The 12,809-nt window shown below is 37.0% G+C and overlaps 2 protein-coding genes across 3 annotated transcripts in view; one reads left to right on the plus strand and one right to left on the minus strand.

Annotated features, from left to right (window-relative positions):
* Positions 1 to 9,409, plus strand: part of LOC113230478 (insulin-like growth factor-binding protein complex acid labile subunit) — a 50,552-nt gene extending 41,143 nt beyond the window's left edge. Inside the window, exon 3 of the mRNA XM_026464423.1 lies at positions 6,646 to 9,409. Within this exon, the coding sequence (XP_026320208.1) occupies positions 6,659 to 9,265 (2,607 nt within the window). The 5' untranslated portion in view covers positions 6,646 to 6,658 and the 3' untranslated portion in view covers positions 9,266 to 9,409. The remainder of the gene's footprint in view (positions 1 to 6,645) is intronic.
* Positions 9,410 to 9,775: 366 nt separating this feature from the next.
* The window catches only part of LOC113230479 (probable hydroxyacid-oxoacid transhydrogenase, mitochondrial), a 6,390-nt gene continuing 3,356 nt past the window's right edge, over positions 9,776 to 12,809 (minus strand). For both annotated transcript variants that reach the window (XM_026464425.1, XM_026464424.1), the window contains exons 5-7: positions 11,831 to 12,012; positions 11,012 to 11,282; positions 9,776 to 9,862 (exon numbers count right to left, since the gene is read on the minus strand). In XM_026464425.1, the coding sequence (XP_026320210.1) occupies positions 9,779 to 9,862; positions 11,012 to 11,282; positions 11,831 to 12,012 (537 nt within the window). In that variant the 3' untranslated portion in view covers positions 9,776 to 9,778. The remainder of the gene's footprint in view (positions 9,863 to 11,011; positions 11,283 to 11,830; positions 12,013 to 12,809) is intronic.

Consider the following 12,809-nt stretch of genomic DNA (forward strand, 5'->3'; position numbering starts at 1 on the left):
ATAATATAATATAATATAATATATCTTAAGTAAAATTAGGTACATTGTATTCAACCTGCAAGCAGATGTGCAAATATTCATGGGATTTAATGTTTAGTCTCTATATTTTCTAATTAATGTAATGAATTTGTAAATTCTAAGTATTCTTTATTACTATAGAAGCAATATGACAAAAGCCATTTTGTAAATTGTCATTTAAAAGTAAGTCCTTGTAACAATTTAATTTCGTTTGGTAATTTATTGTAAATAATTATCCACATGTTGAAACTGTTATTCTTATAAATTACTTTATGGCAACGAGGTTGGGTATAAAAGATTCATAATTCTTGCTCTAGTTTGCCTTTGAATGACTTCACCGCGTGTTTTAAAATATTGAGGATGAGAATTGTCAAACGTTGAGTGCCTGAGATAGGTCTACAGTTAACAGGGGCAGCTCTGCTTCCTTTTTTGGGCATAGGTTGCACGTTTGCAAGCTTCCACGACCTGGGAACTACACCAGTCTCAAGTGAGAGGCGACACGTACGTGTGAGATCAGGAGACAACTCAGGCGCACAGTTACGTAGGACTAACGCTGGAATTCCATCTGGCCCGCTAGCTTTATTCTCGTGAAGATTCCGCATAGTTTTAAGTACCTCTTTTTAACGTATGCGAACTGGCGCATAGTGCAGCCAGCCTGAGGTAAGGTAGGTGTCAGGTTCGCTACGGCATCCCGACGTGAACTCTCTGCAAAGAGCGTCGCGTTCTCTTCTGCAGTATGGGCCAGCGTGCCATCCGGCCCCTGCTGGTGGCAAAGATGGGTGACAAAAGTTACTTTAGACCGCTTTGGTCAAGGACCAAAAGGATTTGCTACCTGCCAGATAAGAAGCAAGCTTGGCCCCTATGCGGTACACATTTCAATTTAATAATAATTCGTTGAAAAATCCATATTGTGACCACATGTCTCAAGTAGCAAAAATAGCTTTGAACACTGTTAATCATCCTGAAACCGATATATAATATGTAGGTGCATACATCATAAACCTGTAAAAAATTAGGTCAACGTACTAAAATTCATCGCCTACATACCAGCGCTGCTATTAAAATTTTGTTTCAGCTTTTTGCACACGGGTCACGCCTCCAACACAACAAATTTTAATGCACAGAACATTAATATGATTGATACAGTTAGACGACTAGTTGTCAAGCAAATAATTCTTATGAATAACGACATAAAGTGTTATAATGTCTGAATTGTAATCCAGGAAGTACGAGTAGTTTCGCTCATTTCTGTAGTTATATCTTCTTATCGCATCAATGGCATACTCTATAATACTTGCCATTAAGGTGAAAGTATTTACTAATCGGCATAAGGTACTTTCAGATTGTTGCCTAGGTTACGCCAGACGTATTTAGGTACAAGAAAGGAATGGTACCACATGGTACATTGCGCGGGTAGGCTCCTGTCGTGCACCTCTGATCTGTTCGGTGTTCTGTGATTTATAAAGAATATACACGTGCTGTTGGCCAAAATAGGATATTTGAGTAGTACCGCATATTAAATACTTTCCATAAGAACCAAAAAATAAACAAATAGGTGTCAAATGAACATGACAGTCAAGAGCACGTCAAGGTTGACACTTTGTACTTCGGACCGTTTGTAACGTAAGCGGCATATAGTTGGATTTAAGTCTTAAGTGTCAAGCTTGATATGCTCTTGACCCTGTACGAGTAACACTCAGATATCAAAAGTTAGAAAGGAATGGCATTATTTACTAGTGATTTTACAAACTACATAACAATTGATCTTTCTGCTAAAAAAGGACAGAGCATCCACCCAATACTGACTATAACCACTCTCTGGTGTTAAATGTGGTATTTAAAAACAAATTTCAGGCTCTTTTTCACCATAAATATAGAAATTTCACCATATTCATGTGAATCAATTGAAGGACCAAAACAGTAATGTCAAATACCTTATTCATAATTAATTATGAATACGGTATTTGACATTACTGTTTTGGTCTTACCTTACCTTACCTTAATTTCCGTGACAATTTTTTATTATTAAAGTCTTCAGGTAAAACATTAAATATTATTTCACTTTACCGAATATTCTGAAATTAATATGCAACTCTTTGTGTGTCCACTTTAATTACTGAATAAATGCGATATGGGCAATGTGGCAAAGCGGCACTGAGAGCTTATCATGTTATTAAAAATAATGAGACTCCGTTACTTTTCCAACTATATTATAAAACGCTCAACATTATGTACCAACACGATGAAGGTACACATATCACTAAATTGATAGATGGTTGCTTGAAAGTCTTGGTAAGTGGAAAAACCAAATGTCTGACGAGATCGTTGTGAAGCCCCAATACAATACCCACAATTTATTTTTATTACGCATCTCAACTTTCCGATGACAATTTCCAAGTCGATGAGATTCCTGTCATACTTCTCCTCAACATTAAGAACAGACCCATCTATACACGTATTTTACAAATTGAATTCAAATTAAGTGAACATTTTATAAAACTCAAGCTAAAAATATGAAATTTTTACTATTGCTCCTTTTATGGTTTTTAAACGTATATATACAGCTTGTTCCAAAACGTGAAAAAATGTATTTAAGCCATATTTAAGCAAGTAATTGTCTACTTTAATAAGTTTTTATTTTCTCCAGCTGAAAATACGATCGAATTTTTTTATTACTCACTGTAGGTACCTACCATGCATCGGGAATATTTATGATCCTATGCTCAGACTGTTTTAGTAAACGGAAAATCAAAGACCAAGTAAATCAATAACTGTTGAGTTATTGCATTAAAATAAAATTCTATCTCCGCGCTCAAAACATTTACATGACGTAGTGCTATTGTTTCCACATATTTTCATCTCGATTTTCATCCAGTCCATGTGTCAACTATTCTTTAAAACGTAATTATTAAATTCCGCATTGTATAACAGATAACATATATTAGCATTCTCCGCGTTTTCGTCTCTATAACTCTCTCTCTCTCTCTCTCTCTCTCTAATTTAATCTCTAGAACTCTTTAAAACGCTTACACTACGCAAGACCCTTGAAGTCGGTTTCAAGGGCCTAAAATATTTGTTAGTGTTTCATCATCATCATCATATCATCCAAAACACTGCTGAACATAGGCCTCCCCCAAATAATGCCACAACGATCTGTGCTGCGCCGCTTGCATCATGGATTCACGCAGCCTTCACCAGATCTTCAGTCCACTTTGTGGGTGGCCCCATCGGCCATCTTTTCTGCGAGCAATGTGCCCTCGCCATTGCCAGCATTTTGCAATTCTTAGGACTATGTCGATTACTCTGGTTCCCTTCCTGATATCCTCATTACTGATTCGATCTCTCAACGAAACTCCGAGCATAGCCCTTTCCATTGCCCTTTGAGTGACCTTGAGCCTCCCTATACGCCATAGTGAGCGACTACGTCTCAGTACCGTAAGTCATCACTAGCAACAGACACTGGGCGAAGACTTTTGTCTTGTGTGTTGAGACACTGTGGTATTTTGGACAACAAGATATGGCGTAATTTTCCAAACGCTGCCCAGCCGAGTCTGATTGACGATTATCCTCTTTCTCGAAGTTGGACCTACCTAACTGGATAATTTGTCCTAGGTATACATAATCGTCAACAGCTTCGAGTGTAACGTTTCCGATCTTCACGGAAGTTGACCGTACATGATTATTCGACATGAACTTCGTTTTGTCCATGTTCATTTTAAGACCGACTCTTTCGGAGGCTCTCTGAGGTCATCGAGCATTGTCTGAGGTCCTCCATGGTGTCAGCCATGACTACAATCGGCGAACCAAAGGTGAGTAATGTACTCGCCATTAATGTTGATGCCTAGCGCTTCGCAGTCCAAATTCCTGAAAACGTCTTCTAGTGCAGCGATAAATAGTTTTGGGGAGATAACATCTCCCTGTCTTACTCCCCGCAGCAACAGGATAGGTTTCGAGTTCTGATCTTGTAGTGTTGGTGTTTATTTGAATCGTATTGCTGCCTACATAGAGTTTAACGTGGTTAAACTCTGCAACAAAAACATGATTCGCGCGCGTTCGTGAGAGCCCGCACAAGCTCGCGATGGATATTAATTGCAATTTTTGGTGCAAATAAGACGGCGAGATTTCAATTCCTGTCTCATCTCACTGATGGAAAAGCACCATTAGAGCAATACAATCCTCGCCCAGGAAGGCCCTCACGTTAGGGCGCCACTTACTAGAGAGCGACATATAACGAGAGTTATCTCATCGAGTTCTTAGGTTTTCGCGATTGTTACACATAGGAAATGAAACTATTTTTCCGGATTTAAATCGCGTATATTTGTTTTTTCAAACCAACCGACGTTTCGTTGAGAGTTATCACATCTTATCTGTCTGTTTTATCACAATGACGATAACGAAAATAGAAGCAATGTAATAATTAAGCTTGTATTTATAAATTTGTCTTCGAATCGTTAGTAACTTATTGAGAATTTAGCACTTTGTACGGAAAATTGTACTGTATAGGTAGTATAAATTAATGTAAACGTGAAAGTGAAGTTAGTGAATTTCAAATACATTGTATATTTCTTCCTTGTGCTATTCAAATCGGGTATAATATAGTCTTCTAGAAAGGATAGATAAAATTTTTGCCTCATATCAACTTCTGTAAGTAATTGATCTTAAAGTCAAAATATAATAACAGTTCATAAAGTGTTCAGAAGACTCCAATATCGGGATTTAACAATTCGCTCAATCGGTGCTACTTTGACGTAATTGTAATTTTACCAAAATTTCATTAAGTTCCTTAACACATTGTGTTAAAATTTATTTCAGTTTTGCCAAAATTACAATTACGTCAATGTAGCACCGAATGAGCGAATTTACACAACCAATTACCATGCAAATAATGATAGCGACAGGGCAAGGCATTGCGACATTATGAACCAAAGGACATTTTGTAATTGTTTCTAAGACCGATAGAAATAAATTGAATTCATTATACCATATTTTATAATAATTAAATCTGTTTTATTATATCATTTCCTTAACTTGAAATTGTATAAACTGTCGGTTTTGTCGATTTGAGTCTATTTTGAGTAGACATGAGGCTATGTAAATATATAATATAAGAGATTTAATAAAATATACTAATATAATATTTACTTTTTCCTGACCTCGCTATACATATAAGCAAGTATTAGAAATTGGTACCAAAACAAGAAAATTAAGCTGGCAATACCCAGAACTTCCCCTTTAGTATTAATTTTAGAGTTCATTTCCTAAATTGGTTATGTCACGAATCGAACCCACGACCTTCATGTAGGTATTCCCACAGTGATTCGAAGTCATACCTAATGGCTGTTAATTATTTTTATAAATTTATAACAGTTATTAGCGAAAATAACAACAATTTGGTTGAGCGTAGCTTTTGGTATAAATTTTTAAACTATTTTGTCTCTACATTTCTAAACCAGAGAATTAGGAAACAAAGCATACTCTCCTTTCAAGATGAAATGGCAAACGTTTAATATATTACCATAATCTTATTATAATACGCGAAGCTGGTAAAATATCTATTCTCATGTCTTACTGCGTATCATGATCTCGATGCGCAGCTGTCGACAGATGGACAAAGCGCTGATACGATATAAGATTTTGCTAGAACAAAATCAACATCTGCTTCATGTCGTAATAACCAGTGATCGGAATTGAGGGAGTTATTAAGCTATAATTAATGAATAATGTGGACATTCCCTTACAAACCACCTCTAAAATCAACTCACCAGGGACTTCTCGGAACTGGTTAATTTGAATATGCGTATTATTTATTGAAATTTGAGTATATTATTTTGAACTTTTCAGTATTTACTACAAATTATTATCCCAAAAAATTTTATTGTACTTGTGTTTCTACAGGTACCTATATACGTATTTAAGTACTTTAGCCATTTAAAAAATAAACATGATACAATCTATATTTTGTATTGTTTGGAAAATAATCAGTAAAAAAAAAAGACATTTTACTACATTGATGACGAAATGGGTATATCTATACTAAGAAAACGTTCAGATATCGAGTTCTTAGGTTTTCGCGATTGTTACACATAGGAAATGAAACTATTTTTCCGGATTTAAATCGCGTATATTTGTTTTTTCAATCAAACCGCGTATGTTTGTACGATATACGCGATTTAAATCCGGAAAAATAGTTTCATTTCCTAAACGTTCAGATTTTAGGTAAATTAACTCCCTGAATTCCGATTACTGGTAATAACTCATATGTGTATGCTTATAGACGCATGTGTATAATGTAAACTGGTGTTCGTATTTGTCGTCCTAGGATCCAAATTTTAATGTGTTTTCGTGGCTATTTGTCTCTTTGATGGCATTACCTTACGTCATTGCCTTCTTACTTACCTACTTGTTGTGTGTTGTTGAATCTAGAACAACCTATACCTACCCATTGTTAACTAATTACTCATTTCACAAATCGAAAACTTACCCATTGTGCACTGTTTTCGCAAACGTGACCCTACTCGTGTTTAGAGAAAAATTTCATAATTGATGTAATATTTTCAGTTGCAGTCCATTGTACCCTTTAACAGTTACTCGGCATATGACGCTAATTCATGCTTTGTATCGTTTCAGAGTTCACTAAAAGATGGGAACGAGGTACGGGGAGTTGATACTGCTCCTAGCGGTATGTACGCTGGTTCTCAGCGTGTCCGTCAACAAGACTACTAAGAAGAACAGTAAAGAGTCCGACAATTATCCGTATGAGGACTACGACACCGCTGACGACCAGGAGGTCCTCTTTAGCGAAGATAAGCCCTGCCCCAGAGACTGCATATGTACTGTATCTCAAGGATACAGAATAGCCAAGTGCAACCGTCTCGAAGTCGGTACACAGAAGTTCGGCGACGATATTACTGATCTCGTGATTGAAAACGCCGACTCTCGTTTCCCCATTGAACTACCCGACTTCATTTTTAAGACACTCGGCCTTCACCGCGTTGCGACTATTAAGATCGTCAACAGTACGATCGGCTCTGTCGGACCGAAGGCTTTCCACGACCTAAATGAACTTTACGCAGTTAACCTGTCCAATAATAAACTTAAATATCTGCGCCCTGAAACTTTTACAAACAACAAAAAATTGTTGCTGTTGACTCTGGCTAATAATCCGCTCAAATTCCCTGCAGTTGGATCTCAGGACTACTTCTTAAATGCGTCGTCAGTGCAAGAACTTGATGTTTCTTACTGTAACATGCAATATGTCACTGCAAACACCTTCAAATACATGCCAGGTTTAATGTATCTAAATATGGCTGGCAACAATTTGTCCGATATAGATCCTGACACTTTCAAAAAGCTTCTCGACTTGGAAGAGCTAGACTTAAGCGATAATAACATCAAAACTCTCGTTGATGACATCTTTTCAGAAAACGTTGAACTTGCCACACTTCACATTCAAAGAAATCCGATTGACACGGTTTATGGACTACAAATTTCAGACTTGTTGACACTCAATGCTGGACAGACGAACATTAAATTCATCGGCCCTTCCATGTTCAACGGGATGACGTACATAGCAAATCTTAACCTCAGCGGAAACGGAATTGAAAAAATTCACAACCAAGCATTCCGCAAGCTAGTTGAACTCAATTATCTTGATCTTTCATACAACGATCTCGATTTCATGTCCAGTATACTTATTGAAGAAAACATCGAACTAGACGTATTCAAGATTTCAAACAACCCAAGATTAAAACACCTGCCCGCCGAAGGATTCAATTGCTCTGCTGGCATATTCAATATTTACCTATTTGAAGCTGCCAACTGTGGGTTAGAAGAAATTTATGACGATTCTCTTAAAACGTTTACGGCTCTGTCCCAGGTCAACCTATCTGGAAACAAAATAAAATCTATTAACTCTAGAGTTTTCTCAAGATGCACCAAACTTGTAGACATCAATCTCTCGTATAATGAGTTGACGACACTGGATGTCAAGATATTCGAGAAAAACTCAGAACTCACAAAACTAAATCTACAAGGTAATCCTCTCAAAGTTCTTTCTGCAGAAATATTTATACACACTCCTCTGTTGAATAATCTAGATATGAGTCACGCAGATTTAACCTCTCTTTGGAAAGCGGATAAGAATTTGCCTGCGAAATTCCTAAGTAATTTGAGTTTTTTGAACGTGTCTCACAATCGCATTTCGGAAATTAAACAATCGGAGCTGGATAAACTAAAGAAACTGCAAACACTTAGTATTGACTACAACCCACTGATATGCAACCGCGAATTTGAGAACCTAATGACATGGCTAAGTAAACACAAAGTATCACCGACCTACGAAGCGACTATGGCAAATCTTGGGAAAGACAGTAAAGACAACAAAGAGGACGGTTTCGGCGAAAGTTGGGAAACGCTTCAATTTAAAACTTGCGGTAATATTATACGGCACCCAGTCGAACCATTGCCTTCGATTTCTGATGAGGAAATATGGGAAAGAATAGACAAAGATGAAGCAGGTAACTTCGATCTGAAGGACACTCTTGATGACGATAAAGTAGTTGAGGGGCAAAAACCTCTACCAAAGACTAATGCTACTAAGAGTCCAGTTGAAAACGATGAAGACGATGATAACGACATTGAAGACGATACGCCCGATGATGAGGACGATGGCGAAGATGACGATGACGATGATGAAGACGACTCTACTGAGAATTACGACGATGACATTGAACTGAAGTACAATGAACTGAAAGACAAAACGAAATCAAACGTTATCACAATGTCAAAAGAAGAAGATAAGGACGTAGAAGAAAATGATAAAGTGAAGATTGACTTGCACGTACTTGAAATAGAGAACAATCGTAATACATTAGGACCAAAAGTGTATGAGTCTTCGATTCTAGACGAAGAGCATGGTCGCTATGAATACTTGTGGCCGATACTGATTGTTCTCTTGGGCGCGGTACTACTGCTCATCATAGTCGCAAAAGTGGTCATGGTATTATGCAGTAGGAAAAACAAGCAGATAAGATATAATAGTGCCATAATCGCTGCCATGAGCCACCAAGGCCGCACTAAGAAGGATTGCGGACTAGTCTACCAGCAATTGTCCGAGGACCTGACTGGTCCCGCCACGCCCAAGCTTAACCGCTACGCGCCTCTCCACAGCATCACCGTAAAAGCCTCCAATTTATCGTATGAAAGCAGTCCCTTCCATCACAACAACATTGTCCCCGAAGCGGTGTAAGCCGTATGGTACAACAGTAACTATAAGAGTTAACGAAATTAACAACTGCCTGTTAAGAGTAGATAGAATAGTGATAGATAGAAGCGCTAGTCAGATAAATGAATGCATATCTAATTTACTAGTACACAGTGCCTTTATGACCCCTCGAACAATCGCGACCAACTATTAATTTAATCTAGCGCTTTTTAAAACAAAGTAACAAAACATAAGTCAAATTAGAAATTATTTTTAAGATATACATATTATTATTATTACATCTGATACAAATTAGTAGTTAGGTTATTGATATGTACTTAAAATGATAAAAATTAAACTTTATTAATTGTGGTTTCTTTTGCTAATACCGCCGACTTTGTATTGTAGTTTCATTATGGTAGCAACAATAAACTCTATTCAAAAATATACAATATCAACAGTAGGTATACTTTTTATTGCGTAACAACATTTTATCTTATCGATACAATATAGTATTGTGTTACTGACTATAGATTGGTAGTATAATATTTTAAAGAATCAGTAAATAGTCATCGAGTCCTCGAGTAATTTTGATAAGTCTTCTTCAGACTGTGGCAATGGCGCTATTTTTAATAGACGGTCCTGTAACAAAGAGGCAAAACTTCTAAAACAGAGTTGTTATTAAACATGACATAACAATTATATAGTAAAGGCTGAGTTATTTTTGCATTCTCAAATGGTGGTATAAGAAATTGTTTAAATAAAATCCCGCAACATAAGGTCCATATTTTTTTTTTTCAATATAATCAGTGGATCTATTCGTTTCTAATAGATAGATTAGTTTTGTTTCCAACATGTAACAATCGCAAAAAATCTAAGAACTCGGTATGTGAGGGATTTTTTTATATAAAATATAAGTGCGCATTTGACCTCCATCTCACCTGATGGAAAGTGACGATGAGGTCGACAATGGAGCAAGCAGGCCTAAATAATGCCTATTCACTCTCGCCTTGAAAAGACCCAAGTTATAACGTTCAGAGAACAAGTCTACATGCAGGGATTTCCACTCCATAGCCGTTCGCCATATAAATGTGGAAGCGTAACGCTTCTTGCGAATCTTTGGAATGTCCACAACATAGGGGTGTAACCCAAGCCTACGTCTAGTCCCCCGGTGATGGAAAGGGGAAGGCAGAATTAAATCGTGTTATTCCATCGCACACTCTCCGTGATATATTCAGTAAAATATATAAGAAGCAGGCAACTTTACGGCGGTGTTCAAAGCTCTGCAGCTTCGTCTCCACTAATTCCGAATCACCTATGAGCCTCTTGACACGGTTGTCAATTGAATCCAAAATGGCCAGTTGATATGTAAATGTAAATCTGGTGTTTCAAGGCTATGAGATAATAATAATACGAACAGTCTAGAATTAACCTTGAAGACTAAACAAACACATGTACTGTAACGTAATTGTATGTTCAAGCTTTACGATAGATTCGAATTATTTGTACTACAACTTTTATTGGAAAGACAAATAGTTTTCTACATTTATAAAAAAAAATTTGAATACATTTTATTCCTAATAAAATTATATTCATATATATTCATATCTATATATAGGCTACAGATTCAAAAGATAAACAGTACCGTTATCATTTGACAATGGCGATTCCTGTATACATATAACTTAAACCACATGTAATTGATACATAAATAAGTTACGGATATCCTAGATTAACACAGACTTATCCATTGATAGCTTTATGAAAAAAAAAACAAAACGAAACACTTACCTGTGGCAAGGCTCCTTTAACAAGATCTGGAATATCATCTCTTTTATACCCTAAACCACAGAGTCCATTTTCGATCTTCATTACTTCCATGTACTTCAGAATAGTGTCCGCTAACACTTTACCAGCATCTGCCTGTTTGATTCCGGTAGTTTGTGTGCCTAGAAGGCTCGCGGCTTCTAAGTGTTTGTCAGGGTCACTGGATGCGGTAAATCGGAAGACAGCGGGAGCTGTTACAACTACGGAAAGACCGTGAGGTATTATTGGTTCACTCCTGTAATTGAAAAGAGGTGTTGAAGACCACCTGTACATGTCCTAAATATACAAAATTGACTAACTTTAACGTAAACGTAGCAAAGATAGAACAACACAAAGTAAAATTCCTTCGATCTGACTGAACTCGAACCAGCATCTGTTGCCATACCGGGGCCACCGCTCTTACTAACTCAGCTACATACCGAGGCAGCTTACGAATTTCTCTATTCGTCTATTCTTCAATTCGGTTTAAACAGCATTTTTCATATATAAGCTTCTCACAGGTGGCGATGACGCTAAGATCTGCTGCTTCAATAATAATATTCACAAAAAATTTATGAGTATCATGTGAGTATCATGGTAGTAAAAATCATGATATTCAATAAAATAATTAACGTGGCAACAATATGGCAAATATCGTGAGAAAACCGACAACGTCGAAAACAGTACCAAAAATCTTCATAACCGAATGACATCTGGTAATGATTTCTACATGTATTTCGGTGATGATCTGTTGGTTTCAATTTACCGCGCATATATGTGTACAAATATTTCCTCAATACACACCCATAGTCTTTAGGGACGAAACTCTTAACATTTCCAGCAATAGGATACGCCAGACCGTGACACAAATGCACACCTGCGTTCCCGATTCCCACACCCGCCATTGTGGCAGCTAGGTGCATGGTTGATCGCGCTTCGATATCGTCCGGCTGGTATACTGCACGAGCAAAGTAATTCTTCAGGGACTACGAGAAAATAATAAATATATGAATAGGTATTTGGTAATGTATTGGTGGATAAAATAATCTCAGTACATAGTACTGAAAAACCGTCCTCAAAAGTTTGTGGAATTACATCTAAGTAAGTAGTAAGTGCGCGAAACCGGATTCGTCCCCTAGTTTGCCACCCTTAGAGGTGGAATATTTACTTCAAATTTAAATGGTACTACTAACGAAGTACTTTCTTTCCAAGAAAAAAAGAATCATCAAACTCGGTTCACTAACGCCGGAGTAATCGCGTAACATACCTCATACAAAAAAGTACAGTCGAATTGAGAACCTCATCCTTCTTTAAGGTCGGTTAATAATTAAAAGTTTACGTTTTGTTAGGCGAATGAAACACCAACTTGTGGTTGGTTACGTGCAAAATTCTAAAAATATAGATTCCCCAGATTTCCTTGATGTGTCGACTCTATGCAAGTCGTTTGCCACCGCGTGAGCTGTAGCGTGTAGAGCTGTGCTAATTCACAATACCGCATTACCAATCGGCGCTTAATTCTCTTCACCAACCCTGAACGTGACTAGTTTGCGAATGGATGGTCAGGAATATTGTCAGAATGTTTGAGTTATTGTAAAAAGGGATGCTTGAAACGTACTCAATCTCATATAATTATTTTAAAGTTGTTATTATGTTTCTTTAATTAGGTATTGTTATAGGTGTGTCCGTAATAATAATTAAAGTAATAATAAATAAATGTTAGTAGTAAATAAAGTCAAAACATTATTAAAAAGCAGTGCAATTGTGACCAGTTCGCAAGTACGTA

This window comes from Hyposmocoma kahamanoa, unplaced genomic scaffold, assembly GCF_003589595.1.
Source record: "Hyposmocoma kahamanoa isolate Upper Pololo Valley unplaced genomic scaffold, ASM358959v1 63, whole genome shotgun sequence".
NCBI classification, from domain to species: domain Eukaryota; kingdom Metazoa; phylum Arthropoda; class Insecta; order Lepidoptera; family Cosmopterigidae; genus Hyposmocoma; species Hyposmocoma kahamanoa.